Source organism: Dromiciops gliroides, chromosome 2 (genome assembly GCF_019393635.1).
Source record: "Dromiciops gliroides isolate mDroGli1 chromosome 2, mDroGli1.pri, whole genome shotgun sequence".
In the NCBI taxonomy this organism is placed as follows: domain Eukaryota; kingdom Metazoa; phylum Chordata; class Mammalia; order Microbiotheria; family Microbiotheriidae; genus Dromiciops; species Dromiciops gliroides.
The window spans coordinates 70,780,955-70,796,179 of record NC_057862.1 but is presented as its reverse complement, the minus strand read 5'-3'; the positions used below and the strand labels follow the sequence as shown (position 1 = coordinate 70,796,179).

The 15,225-nt window shown below is 38.3% G+C and overlaps 1 protein-coding gene across 1 annotated transcript in view; it reads left to right on the top strand.

Annotated features, from left to right (window-relative positions):
* The window catches only part of FRMPD2 (FERM and PDZ domain containing 2), a 315,586-nt gene that overhangs the window by 91,565 nt on the left and 208,796 nt on the right, over window positions 1–15,225 (top strand). The window contains exons 17-20 of the mRNA XM_043980068.1: window positions 1,891–1,988; window positions 6,986–7,078; window positions 10,376–10,483; window positions 11,790–11,906. Of these exons, the coding sequence (XP_043836003.1) occupies window positions 1,891–1,988; window positions 6,986–7,078; window positions 10,376–10,483; window positions 11,790–11,906 (416 nt within the window). The remainder of the gene's footprint in view (window positions 1–1,890; window positions 1,989–6,985; window positions 7,079–10,375; window positions 10,484–11,789; window positions 11,907–15,225) is intronic.

The window sequence follows — 15,225 nt, the reverse complement described above, 5'->3', positions numbered from 1 at the left end:
GCTCATTTTATAGATGAGGAAACTGAGGCAAACGGGGTTAAATGACTTGCCCAGGGTTACACAGCTAGTAAGTGTCTGAGGTTGGATTTGAATTCAAGAAGATGAGTATTCCTGACTAGCTTGGGCACGCTATCCACTGCACCACCTAGCTGTCCCAAAGAGCCATAAAATGTTGTGTCAGAGGAGGGCTTTGAACTAAAATTTTCCTGACTTTGAGCCCAGTAGTGTTTTTTTTGTTTGTTTTTTGTTTTTATCACATTGCCCCCCAAAATGATTTACAAGGTTCATGCTCAGGTAAGACCCTGAGATTTTTTAAAACAAAATAAAACAAAACAGAACAGAACAAAACAAAATAAAACAAAAAACTCTCTTCCTCTCTTCTTCCATGGATAAGACTTAACCAAACAGGGGATATGATTTCACATTTGTTAGACTTGTTCTCGCTCAGAGTCACCCAAATAGTATCTGAGGCAGGATTTGAACTCAATTTTACCTGATCCTAAGCACAGATTTCTATTTAATATACTACGTCTCCACCACCATTATGGAGATGATGGTAATATATTTTCCTGGAGCTCACTTTTTTGCTAAAAAAAAATCTAACAGATTCTATTAAATAAGACTATTTAATTATTTCAGTGCATCTGGAATAAGGGTAGCTATGTGTTGCAGTGAATAGAGTAATGAAAATTGATTCAGGAAGACCTAAGTTCAAATCTGCCTCACATATTTGAATGTATGATCCTGGGCAAGTTACTTAACCTTTCTTAGTCTCAGTTTCCTTATCTATAAAATTCAGATAAAAATAGTATCTACCTCATAGGATTGTTGTGAGGATCAAATGAGATAACAAATATAAAGCTCTTCCCAAAACTTAAAGCTTTTTGTAAATTCTAATATTTAGAAATGATTTTATTGATCTACATAATCTTTCTAACAATTTAGACAATAATCCATCCATCTATGACTGTCCATAGTGTGTTTCCATCCTCCACAATCCAAAACAATGTGCCTGCCCATCATGCGAGAAGTTTCCTTTGAGGATTATCCTATAATTTTAGTGGGGAAGGGACAAACTAAAATGGTAATATAATAGGCAAAAAAGCCCATTATAACCCTGAGATTGTATTTTAAATTTTAGCAAATATTTAGTTCTTCTTGTTGGTGATTTGTAAATGTTCTTGGTGAAAGCAGTTCTGCATATAAGGCATTTAAATTTTAGACTAGAATTCATCAGTGGCCTACATGCCACATGGGTTATCTCAAAACTCAATATGGTGTTCACCATTTTGAGCTCTGAGTGCATATATTAAAGGGCTTTAAAAAAACCACTCTGTGGCTTTTCTCACCATATAATTGAAATAGGTCATTACACACTTGTCTCAGTCTCTACATTTTATTTGTTTTGTGATTTTAATTCTTTAATATGAAAGAAAGCAATCATTCTTTTTTAGGTAATTCAAAGCCGTTTAGGGAGAAAAATAGGAAACAAATTTAGTCATCAACATGCTGAAACTGGGTGCATATTACACATGCCAAAAATGTTTGGAGAGGCCAAGAAAGAAAAGGTTATCAACTCATCATGGACATTTTACTGACCATTTGGCCAGTCCAATCAATTTCCTCTCTTCTCTCCCAGTTTGATCATTATTTCCCTAAGAAAGAAAGGTTTGCTTGGTTTAGTGTTCATTCTAATCTATTTCAGGTAACCCTAGTTGAATGATAGTGGCTTATATTTTTCATTGTTTTAATTTTAAGATTTTTAAACCACAGAAGAGAGAGGAATGAACTTTTCAGCCTCATTAGGAACAGTTGCCAATTTCACAATTAGAAATATCAAGGACCTTCCTATAGGCGTTTCATATCTTGTGTTCTCCTTTCTCACTGCAGTCCTTCTTTTGGATGGTCACAGTCAGAGACATGCTCTTACATAACTGAAAACCAAAGGATAGGCCTGCCAGCTCAGCTGCCTCAGAATATTGTCACTGGTAAGTATGTGAAGGCCAAGTACTCAGCAGAAAAGGGTGGGCTTTGGTTCAGAGAGAACTACATGTTCAGCCTTTTAACTATTGTCTCTAGATTAATGAATTTTAAATTCCCAAATGGTGTTTGCTAATTTTATTTTTAAAACTCCTCATGGTTGGGAGAAATTTCAGCTTCCATCCCTTAAGCTGTCATGATAGATTGTGCCTAGAGAGTGTGAAATTCCATTTTTGACAGCCCAGGAGTTTGAAGAGTTCCTTTGAAAAGCACTTAGCGCCATGGTTCAGAGCAATGAATGACAAAGCTGACCCAGCCAGGGAGAGGTGTAACCCCAAAGTGGAGTCATGACGATTACAAAATACATACACATTCAAAAACACATCTATCATTTTGATGACTGCATAATCGATTTTGAATTTCAACTTATTTTTACTTTCAGAATCACAGGATCTGAGCTGACAGGGACATTAGGTGTCATCTGGCCCAACCCGAGTTTGAATAGAAATGCTTTCCAACAAGTGATTCTTCAGTCATATCTTTTATGCTCCCACTGAGGGGGAGAGACAACTCTATTCCTCCACCCCCAAAGTGGGCCACTTCCCTTTTGAAAAGCTTTAATTGTGCTAGGAAGTTTTAAAAATTACCTTAAGCATGGGGTGGCTAGGTGGCTCAGTGGATAGAGCACCGGCCCTGGAGTCAGGAGTACCTGAGTTCAAATCCGGCCTCAGACACTTAACACTTACTAGCTGTGTGACCCTGGGCAAGTCACTTAACCCCAATTGCCCCACTTAAGAAAAAAAATACCTTAAGCCTAAACTTCCCTCTCTACATCTCCCCTCCCCTCATCCCCATTGCTTCTAGTCCTACTTTCTTATGCCAATTAAGAGTCAGATCCCTTCTCCCTATGACAGCCCTTCAAATACTTGAAGACAGAAATCATATCCAATTATTTTAGTAGTTCTGAATCTACATGACAAAGATCATCTAGCTCATCCTTCTCTAACTTGTCCACAATTATACCCTGAGAGTTTGTTAGTAGCTGCTGAAATCTGTATCTACTATGTGTAGAGTATTTCCTTGACTTGTCAGTCTAATAATCTTGGGATTGTTCATTAGTCAGTAGTCAACAAACATTTATTAAATGCATGAATAAGATGTGCTAAGTGCTGAAAATGCAATGACAACAAAGGGAAGATAGTCCTTGCTTTCAAAGAGATATAATCTAATGGAGGAAGATGACACAAAAAAGGAAGCTGAAAACAGGGATGGAGAAGAGGGAGAAGTTACCTGCAGCCAAAAGCAGGACCATGGTAGAGAAATTAGAGAAGTCTCAGTTTCCAATCCTTTGCCACCACAAAAAAAGCTGCAATAAAAATTTTTTGTATACCTTTAGAGTTTGTTTTGTTTAGGACAAATCTCACTATTTATTTACCCTCCTTCCTCTCCCCTCCATTCTCTCCTTTCCCTCCTGTTCCATATTTCTGTACACACACACACACACACACACACACACACACACACACACACACACATAATACACATTTCCCACCCTTCTTAGCCAGTTCAGAGGGGAGTGAGACTTAAGTATTACCCATTCCCTCCACCCCTTCCTCATTGGTTGAGTAGACTTCTACTTGTAAACCTTGATTATGTGAGATAATCTCCTCCAACTTTCCTCTCCCTTCCCCCTTCCCCCTTCCCCCTTCCCTCCCTGTTCCCCTCCCTTTCCATTCTTCTTTTAAGATCATTATAACAAAACTATTCCCAGGTCTTCTGTCTAATTAGACTCTCTCTGTGACTTCTGATGATAATAAAGTTCTAAGCAGACATATGTATAAAATATCCATATTATAATGTAAGCTATATATACATATATAATGTAAAGGTAAGTTTATCATTGTTTAGTTACTTATGATTATTTGTTTATGTTTACCTTCATACATTTCTCTTGACTACTGTATTTGTGCTTCAAAGTTCATGTGCAGTTCTGGTCTTCTCACCAGGAATATTAGGAACTCCTCTATTTCATTAAAAGTCATCTCTTGGGGCAGCTAGGTGGTGCAGTGGATAGAGCACCAGCCTTGGATTCAGGAGGACCTGAGTTCAAATCAGGCCTCAGACATTTTACACACTTACTAGCTGTGTGACCCTGAGCAAGTCACTGAACCCCAATTGCCTCACAAAAAACAAAAAAAACAACAAAAAACAAACAAACAAAAAGTCATCTCTACCCTCTGTACCACCCTTCCCACCCCCACCCTCCATTATACTCAGTTTTTCTGGTTAAATTATTCTCAGTTTTAAGTCTATATCCTTTGCCTTCTGAAATAATCATATTACAAACTTTTTATTTCTTTATAGTGGTATCATCTCTGATCTTAAATATGGCTCATCAGAATTTCAAACACCCTTTCTGGTGGCTTGAAGTATTTTTTTTTTTGACCTGTAAGCTCTGGATTTTATAATGTTTCTCAGAGTTTTCATTCTGGGGTTTCTTTCAGCAAGTGGCTGATAGTTTTTTTCCCATTTCCATTTTGTCCTTTGGTTCTAAGAAATCTAGGTAGTTTTTTTATTTATTGATATGTTATACCTATGCTCTTTTTCCTTTTTTGGTCATGGCTTTCAGGTAGTCCAGTGATTCCTAAATGATCTCTCCTCAATCTGCTTTTATGGTTAGTTGTTTTTGCTATTAAACATCTTTTTCTATGAAACACTCTATTTCTTTACTCTGTTGACTCTATTTTAACAGTTCTTTCTGTTTCATGGAATTATTATCTTGCATTTAGTCCATTCTAATTTTCAGGGACCATTGCTTGGGCAAAGTTCTATATCTCTTGTGCCAAGCTGTTAATTCATTTTTCACTTATTTCTTTTATAACTCTCACTTATTTTTTTCATTTATTTCCCTCTAGCACTATCATTTGATTTGTAAAAACAAACTTTTAAAATTCTTAAAACAACTTTTATTTACTATGTTCTAGAAATTTTATTTGAATTTAGGCCCAAGCTGTGTGTTTCTTTGAGGTTTTTAATTATGAATATTTTGGAATGCTTCTGTTCTTCTGTGTTTGTGTCTTGAGTGTCTCCATCCCCATAATAATTTTTAATGGGGCGATTTTTTGTTTGTTTATTTGCTCATACTTCCAGCCTGCTTCTTAATATCAGACTTTATGTTAGGGTCAGGCTCTGTACACTTTAGAAGAGAAGGTCTGGGTTGCTCCTGTTGTTGCTTTCTTGGGGTATTAATTTTAGGGTTGTGTTCATGTTTGACCACTTCTCCCTTAGTATGATCTCTGTGAGTTCTTGACTTGGAAAAATATCTGGACACTGAACAACACCCTTGTGAGGTTGCCCCATTTGGAGTCCACTGGATTCAGCCAGTGTTGGCTATATGGACAGAAATGTACTCTCCCCTTGTTCTAGAATTCCTGCTCCTGGTTATTCTGCTTTATTCTTCCAACTAGGCTGGAAATTGGGATTGATGCGCTCATCCACTCCTGGGGTCCAAGTCGCACAAGTACCACTTGTTTTTGAACTTGCTCCTTATACCATTTAGGGCCTAGTCTCTTCACTCTGGGATGCTACTCCTGGGCTATAATCATTGGAGTGACGCCACCTGCTGGAGAGTTACTGTAGGAAAGCTCTGCCATGAGGAGAAGGCATCTGAGGGCAAGCCATGCGGCTTTTTTTTGGCATCAGGAAGTGACATTTGCTCGTGGGTACTGTCTATCAAAGCTACCAGCCAATTAGCTTGGGCTCTGTGTGCATGTGGACGGGATATTCCCAGTTTTCACAGGAGGCTTGTGGGATGAAGAAGGGGTGGTTCTCACTCTTTCGTGAGGACTCTCATGGAGAGCAGAGCAGGAGACACCAACTCCCCAAGATAGCCACCTGAATCTAGGCCTTTCTCTCCCTCTTCACCAAATTCTGATTCTCCTTAATAAATGCTTAAAAGTCTAAACTCTTGCTAAAGCTTTTAATTTAATGGAGACCACTCATTAGATATTTTATACAGTATAGCTAGAATTTTAGCCCCTTACAGGGCCCAAGTTTCCTTTCCAGTGATTACTGGATCTCTGACCTATTTAGTGAGAAACAGAGTTGCTGGTTTGCAACTATTATTTCACCTTGCATAAGATTAGACCCATCTGTGCTGGACCTGGGACCTCTTTTTCTCCCAGTACATATCCTCTCCTTGTAATGGAATGCTCTGCATGGATTTACTCAGACAGATTCTATCCTGAATGTCCATGGATCTCTCCTTCTCCCTCTCTCTCTCTCTCCCTCCTTTACTTCTTCTTCTTCTTCTTCTTCTTCTTCTTCTCTTCTTCTTCTTTTCTTCTTCTTCTTCTTCTTCTTCTTCTTCTTCTCTTCTTCTTCTTTTCTTCTTCTTCTTCTTCTTCTTCTTCTCTTCTTCTTCTTCTTTTCTTCTTCTTCTTCTTCTTCTTCTTCTTCTTCTTCTTCCTCCTCCTCCTCCTCCTCCTCCTCCTCCTCCTCCTCTTCCTCCTGCTGTCCTTATGATGGTCTGGCCTGAAAAAGAATTCACTGTGATCTTTTTCTTGGATTTTCTGATCAGAATTTAGTCTGCTACATTTTCTAGATGTATTTGGAGGCATTTTGTGCTTCTTCTGCTTTGCCATCTTAGCTCTGCTTACTCTATTGATGCAACTCTTAAGGATTTTTCCACTTTGCTCTCATCTTTATGTGTCACATGTGATGTTTCTTCAATATGACTTGGGTTCAAATTCTACACCTACTAGGATTATTATTATTATGATCCTAGAAAAATTCCTTTATCTCTCTAGTACTAAGTTTTCTTATCTGCAAAATAAGAGGCTTGGACTAAGTGTTTCTTCCCAGTTCGAAAATTCTATGATCTCATGATCATTTATTTGAACATATTAATGATGTCCCAGCCAAATCTTCCCCTCTTCAGATTAAGCACCAACCCATCATCATGTATCTTGACCTCAAATCATTTGTCTCTCTTTTGTGCCTCCAGGGTCACAAAATCCTCAAAGAGAAAATTTTCTAACTGGACTAGAGCGAGAAATAATTTGTGTGACTCTAAAAAGAGACCCACAGCACGGTTTTGGTAAGTAATGGAGCTTATGTATGTATGATCCAACATCTCCTCCTAAATATATGGAGACCTAGTATTTATGGGTGAGCATGGGTGAACTTTTCTAATGGGGCAGTGCAGTTGCCTTGTTTCATGTTTTACAACTCTTTCAGCATGATTCATTTCTTTCTGAGACTACTTCTGTTATTTTTTCTTCGCTTTATGTGGCCTTAAAGCAGGGGTCCTTAATCTTCTTTTGTGTCTGGCATCCCTTTGGTAATTGGGTGAAGCCTATAGGCCCCTTCTCTGAGAAGTGTTTTTAAATGCATCATATAAAATCATATGACCTTGCAAACTAAACAAGTTATATTAAAATACAGTCTTCAAAATGTTTTTATAAAACATGCTCATAGAGCCCAGGCTGAGAATTCCTGCCTTAAAGTGTCATGGCATATTTTTTGTCCAGGGATCAGGGGTAATTCATCAGACTCTTGTGGGACAAGTATTGTATGCAAAATATACTAGGTGTCAGGATTAGGATATTATTTAAATAAGGAAGGGTACCTATTCTCATGAAGCTTATGTTTAGTGAAGAAGAGAAGGGGTAAAAACATATTAAAGGATGTTGGAAAAGTGAGTAGATCCATAAAGAAAAAAGAGAGGATGTCACTGAAATATTAGGAAAACCAGGAAAGTGTTCTTTGGACCTTGGAGGAAGTATCTGGCAGGAGTGAGGGAGCGGGTAGTTAACACTGTCTCTAACTTTAGGGAGGTCAAGAAAGATGACAACAGCAAAAATCATTAAATTTGATAAAGAAGAGGTCATGGATCACCTGAGAGAGAGCAGTTTCTTTTCTTTTTTATATATTTTCTTTCATTTTTTATTTCTATCCATTCATTTATTTATTCATTTATGTACTCACCTATTTATTTATTTACTTGCTTACTTATTTACTCATTCATGTATTTATTTATTTATTCATTTGTTCATTCATTAATTCATTATTTATTTATTTGTTTGTTAATTAATTTTTTTTTTGAGAGAGCAGTTTCAGTGAAGCAACAGGGGAAGAATTTGATTGCTAGGAGCTAAGTAGGGGGTGGATAGAGAGGAAATGCAATTGAAGGACTTAGAACCGCCCCCCCCCCAAAAAAATTGAGCAGTTAAGAGAAACAGGGAGATGGAATAGTAGCTGGTTAAGTCAAAGGGAGAATTTAAATTTTTATTCTGAGGACTGAGATGACCTAGTAATAGTTATAGGCATATGAGAAGGAACCAGTGATAAGGGAGAGAATGTGGGAAATTGAAGATCTTCCTACTGGATCCAAGTCCTGGAGAAAGAGATAATGAATGGAATTAAAAGCTCATATAGTGAGTGGGAATTAAACCTCAGTGAGACATAGGAATTCAAATTCTGTAACAGAAAGAAAAGGCAGGCAGGAAGGAAAAAGAGAGGAAAAGAAAGAAGGCAGAAAAGAAGGAAGAAGAAAAGGAAAAAAAAAGGAATGAAAAAAGGGAAGAAGGAAAGAACAGAAAAGAAAGGAGAGAAGGAAAGAGTGGAGGAAAGAATTAAGGGGAAAAAGGAAGGGAGGAAAGAAATAAAGGAAGCAAAGTTAGGAAAAAAGAAAGAAGGGAAGAAAAAGAAGATAAAGAAAGAAGGAAAGAGAGAAGAAAGGAAGGAAAGAAAAAAGGAAGGCAGGAAAGAACAGAAGAAGAATAAAGGGGAGAAAAGAGGAAGGAAAGAAATTAGGAAAGTGAGAAAGAAGGAAATGAAGGAAGAAAGAAGAAAGGAAGGAATGAAAGAACTAAAGGAAGAAAAAAGGAGGAAAGTAATGTAGAAAGAAGGAAAGAAAGTATAAGAAAGGAAGGAAGGTAGGGAGGAAAGAAAGAAGGAAGGCAGGAAGGAAGAAGAGAGAAAATGGGTGATTATTGTGAGAACTGTTTGGAGACTTGAGGACTAGAGAGGGAAACTAAGGTTCTTCTTGTTCATATAGTCTTAATCTTCTCAGTCATGGTGGTTGGGGGTGGGGAACATAAATAAAAGATTGGGAACAGTTGCTGTGGGGAATGAACTAGAGAGTACACAAGAGGAGACAGAGTTGAAGGATTGCAAAACATTAACAATGACTCAACTGAGATTTTTGTAGCAGTGTTTGGCCATGGAAAGAACTGGAGCAAGAATCAAAGAGAACTGAGTTCTAGGTCCTATCACTTATGAGCCATGTGGCCTTGGGCAGGTCATTTAAAAACTCTGAACTTCAGTTTCCATTTGTTTACATGGGGACTATAATACCTTCCTTGCCTATTTCATAGGGTTGTCCCAGTGGGAAGAAGATTACAACCTCCCTGTGAGTTAGTGGGTAAATCCTAGGGACTTCCTTGAGGCCCTGCAATATGAAATGACTTACCCAGGATCATAGGAGTTAGTGTCAGAGGGAGGATCTGAACTTGGGCATTCTTGATTCTATGTCCAACACTCTATCCATTACATCAGGTTGCTTTCTCCTTCTTAATATTATTATTAAGTTACTAATGCATGCTGATACCTTTGAAACTGGCATTTTAAGATCCCTAAGGCAATACAACTATGTATATGTATATATATATATATATACATATATATATACATACATATACACACATACACATATCTATTGTATATGTATGTATCTCAATATATGTATATATAGAGATACATACATATATGCTATGTAATAAATTTTTGATTTTTATTATATTTAGGTTTCTTAACTACTTTATATTCAGGGTTTTAATGATTAAAAAATCATAATCGCTCTCCTCACCTCACTCCATTTCCCATATATGTACATTTCTGAACCTTTTCTAATTTCCCTTATAAAGTGACCCACTCAAAATCTAGTCCTAGAAAGTTGTGTGAAGCTCAGACAGGTTGGATGACTAACCCATGGTTACATAACTAGTTAGTATCAAGAGTCATGATTTGAATCCACCTCTGCCCACTACACCATACTTATTCTTATCTACTTATCTGTTCTGGAGATGAAATCCTGAGAAATTAGTCACAATTGAAGACTTTCTCTACAAATCCTTTATTCCTCCTTCTGATTGCCCAACACATTTCAGGGGAACATCAGTAGGGTATCATCCCCCGCAGAAGACTTTTTTGGGGGACATTTACTTAGTTTCCATGTTTTAGCTATGCTTTTAAATTTTACTGCTCATCAGTTTTGTTGTTTCCTATTATATCACCCAAATAAATCATCACCCCTATCTTGGAAAACCATAGCCTGTCAGCCATGAAACTATCTTGTAACCTGCATGTCCTTAAATATTGTCTCCCATTGCAGGGTTTGTCATTATTGGAAGTGAAAATGTGGGCAAATTGGACCTTGGAATCTTTATTGCTTCCATTATACCTGGAGGACCTGCTGAGAGAGTTAAAAAGATCAAGCCAGGTAAATTTTGAATTTCTCATTAAATTACTGATTTTTAAAACAAGGTTGCTGAGAATGTCAAAGGTCATGTATGTAAAACACTTTGTTACTGTAAAGTTCTTGCTAGAGAAATGATAGGATTTTGAGTCTGTCTGTCAAGGTGGGATGTGGTATGGGGAATAGGGGGAGGTTCATGGAGGTGGCCATGTCATCGTGGAAAGAGCCCTAGACTTGGAGGTAGCAAAGCTGGATTTCAGTCCCTTCTCTAGTGTTAACTAGCTATGTGGCTTTGTACAAGTCATGTAAATTCTATGGGTCAGCAAAAATATACTTAAACAAAAGGTATGGAGCTGTGATTTCATGGTTCTAATGAACTCATAGTATTGAAATTCCTTTTATCAATGCAACGATGAAAGGAGAAGCAATAACTTCTCTGTAGCTTATAGTCTTAGATAGTTGGGCAGAGAACTAAGAAGTTAAACTATGTGTTTATGGTCACACAGCTGATACCTTTCAAAGGTTAGACCTGAACTGAGTTTTTTCCCCAAGTCTAGTCTTGCAGCCATTGATTGCTTCATGCTGCCCCTCAATAATATCAACCTCAATAGAGATAATGTATACAAAGGCACTTTGAGGCTTTGAGATAGCTCAAAAGATACTATTAAACTTGGAACCAAGAAGACCTGAGTTCAAATTCAGCCTCAGACACTTCCTCGCTGTGTCATCCTAGGCATGTCACCTAACCTCTCACAGCACTTTATCTCTTCTGTAAAATAGAATCTACCTCACAGTGGAAGAGTTGCAAGGCTTAAATAAGATGACAAATGTAAAGTGCTTTTGAAACCTTAAAGCAACATAAGAGTTAGCTAGTTACATTAGGACTTCTTAACCTTGTGTCATTGACCCTTTGGGCAGTCTGGTAAAAACGATGAACTTCGCTTCTCAGAATAAAAATTTTAAATATATAGGATTAAGCAATTGTTTGTTTGTCCTTCATTCTCAAAGAGGATCAATGATGTCATCAGGGCATTGTCTTGACTCACACATAAATTAGATTTGAGCAAGGCAGAGCTGTGCAAAGTTGTCAGCCTCACCCTCTCCCCCAGAGTCATCGAAGTCCAGTGGCAAAAGAAAAGTCAAGAGGACAGGCGAAGATTACAGAGAAAATTAATTATAGTGAAATTCAGTCATGAAAACAAGAAACAAACAAGTTCACAGAGCTCAGGTTAACAATCCTGAATGTGTGAGTTATGATTATGTCACTTAGGGGTAACTCTCTTTCTTGCTTATTTATTTTCTGTTTGTCTGAATGGTTTCATTTTTCCAGGGGGGAGAATAATCTCCTTGAATAACATCAGTTTGGAGGGTGTCACATTTAATATGGCTGTTAAAATCATTCAGAATTCTCCTGACAAGGTGGACCTGATTGTTTCTCAACCCAAAGGTAAGAGGCAGAATGGGTTTGGAGGGGTGATTTAATTTTTTAGTAGTGGAGAGTTCAAGGGATTAGTGTAGAACACTGACTCTTTAAGTCTCTGTAGGACTTTAAAAATTGCTTTTCCCCACCAGTGATAAATGGCTAAACAATATAGTTGCATAAATCGATAGACAGGAAATTTGAGGGGAGCAGACCAAATCTTTACATTCCCAACTGAAGGGGCAAATCCTTTCAGGAGTACCTAGACGTAGTTATTGATCCATTGTGTGTGCTCCTCATGACTGGTACACCCCTGGCATGGCCAGCTAGCTTGGACTTCCAAATATAGATGATCAGGTAGAGTCATACTGGGGATAGGCAATATAGGCAGCAGTGTGGCAGACAGGACCTAGGGGAGCCTAATGAAGGACATCTTTCAGTCTATTAGTTGTATGACCCTAGACCAATGACTCCAAATGTCTGAGCCTCCATTTCCCTCTCTGAAAAAAGGGGGATAATAATAGCACCCACCTTAAGATCAAATTAGATAATCTATGTAAAATGTTTTGCACAACTTAAAATAGCATATGAATACCAGCTATGATGATGATTTTTTTAAATGCTTCTACTTCAAATGACAAAAATTTCTGTTCTCTGTGGCATACCCACATTCATTTTGTGACGAGTCATAACTTGTTATGTCTTCAGATACACTTCCAGGCTCCCTTTCTAGGAGGAGGGAATTGAGCTCAGTTGTGGTTACTTAGCTTGAGGCCATATGAAGGGGGGTACTGAATCACTGCTTAGATCCACTCTTTGAAAAGCAGGCTCTGACCGAGGACCCTCAGCAGAACCCCAATGGGACACAGGCACATCATGGGCATCCTAGATGCTTCTCTCAGAAGCAGTCAAGGAGCCATGAAACCAACTCAGATACTGGCAAGGATTACCCGGTCACCCTAATCAATGTGCTCAGAGCTCCTTAGAGTCACGTTTAGTCAGTTACTCCCATATTCTTCCACACATGGCCCTCTGAATCTCCCAAAGGATTGGACCTCTTCTAAATACATTTCTGTGACCTTGATTTTGGCAGAGTCTGTGGAGCGCCTCTCTAGTGCATGGCCCTAGCTGCACTTCCCTGTCCCCTCACATGCATGTGGTCTCATGGTATCATTGAAAGATCCTTGAATTTGATATCAGAGGATGTGAGTTGGGACCCCAACTCCAATCCCAGCACTCCATCTTCTATCTCATGTCAGAAATTGTAGTTCCTCTGTTGGGATCTCTCCTCTCCATATTTAAAATGATGGGGCTGAGGGGGCAGCTAGGTGGTGCAGTGAATAAAAAGCACCAGCCCTGGATTCAGGAGGAACTGAGTTCAAATCCAGCCTCAGATACTTGACACCTACTAGCTGTGTGACCCTGGAGAAGTCACTTAACCCTCATTGCCCCACAAAAAAGAAAACTAAAAATAAATTAAAATGATGGGGTTGGACTAAAAATTCTACGGTTGCTTCTAGTTCTACATCCTATAAGACTCAAAGTCTGCAGTGGACATAGAAAAAAAACTGGGAGGTACAGAAGTCCAATTTAAGCAAAATGTGAGGAAAACATTCCTAATAATTAGAGCTGTGCAAAAGTGGAATCGGCAGTGGGTTCCCTTCATTAGCATTCTTCAAGCAAAGACCATCTCTGTGACCATTTGTCGTGGGGAAGAAAGGAGTCCTGAATTATTATGGGTTGCATTCTATGGCCTCTGAACTCCCTTCCAACCCTGAGATTCCAAGTGTTTTGTTTTGTTTTATACTAAACCAGGGGAAAACAATTTTGACTTTATGGCTCTGGTGAAATTTTCCTAGTGTGAAAACAACCTATGTCTATTCTACCAGTAGGGAAGAGGAGGGCAGGGGGCAGATGAATGGTCATAGGTAGAGGAGCACAAATCCATGTCACTTCTGTGATTCAGCTTGTTGCTGAGCCCTCTGGAGGGGGGAAGAGAGAAGGATTTGGAATAAGTGTTTGTTGAAGTGAATTTTCTTAGAATCTGTGGAACTGGAACTTCTATAGCTGAGATAATGACATAGTGTGAGATTGAGGCAAAGCTCTTTGTAACTGTAAAGACACTAGATAAATAAATGGTTAGGCTCCTTCCTCTTAGTTCTTTGATTCAACTTGCTAGGAGGCTCTCTTCTTGCTTCTTCCCACCTATTTGCCAGATTGAGTCTTATCGCCTCTTCTGACATGGGAGGAAAGGATCATATTTGGCTTTGGGGAAAGGGTTATAAAAGAGGCAGCCAACCACAGCGGATACAGAGCTGGTCTCAGGGTTAGGAAGACCTGGGTTCAAATCCTGTATCTGCCCTGTACTGGCTATGTAACTCTGGACAAGTCACTTAATCTTGCCATGCCCTGGACAACTCCCTAGGACTCTAATTTTTAAAGAGGATGCTGATTTGCTTTAGGAGAGGGGTTCCCTGATCTGGGAGTTCCCTGAACTAATGAAATCATAGATGTGATTAAAAAAAATAATGTTAATAATATATGTATATTGGTGAGGCAATTAGGGTTAAATGGCTTGCTCAGGGTCACACAGCTAGTAAGTGTTAAGTGTCTGAGGATGGATTTGAACTCAGGTCCTCCTGAATCCAGGGCTAGTACTCTACCCACTGAGCCAACTAGCTGCCCCTATTACTGTTAATAATAATAGCTCACAGTTGCTTACCAGCTTTACAGTATACAAAGTACTTTCCTCAGAAGAAAAACCCTGAAAAGTAGGTAGTAAAAATATTGTCCTGACTTTATAGATGAAAAAAATTATATGTTCATGTAAGTGAGTGACTATCACATGATTAATGAATGATAAAGCCAATGGTGAAAATGTAAGACACATATACTCATAAATACATGCATATATGCAATGCCTATTCATATATGTAGAGACACAGTATATATAACAATATATTACATATGTCTATACAATAGACATAAATGCACATACGATGCACACATACCTATATGTCTACACATGCATGCACGTGTGCATATATGTTATATATGTAATAAAGAAACACAAATGTATTGTACATATGTACATACATACATATGTACATATAATATGGAGGGTGTTCCAAAAGTTTAGTGCAGTTAAACTATTCATGTTTAATACTACACTAAAATTTTTGGGATTATCCTCTCTCTCTTTCTCTATAAAACCCTATCAAATTGACCAAACATTTTTATACATCATCTCCCTCAATTTTTACAAAAGCTGTGCAAGATGAGTACTACTGGAGTTATGCCCATTTCCCAGAATCCCAGAATTTGAGAGTTGGAAGAGGCCTCAGCA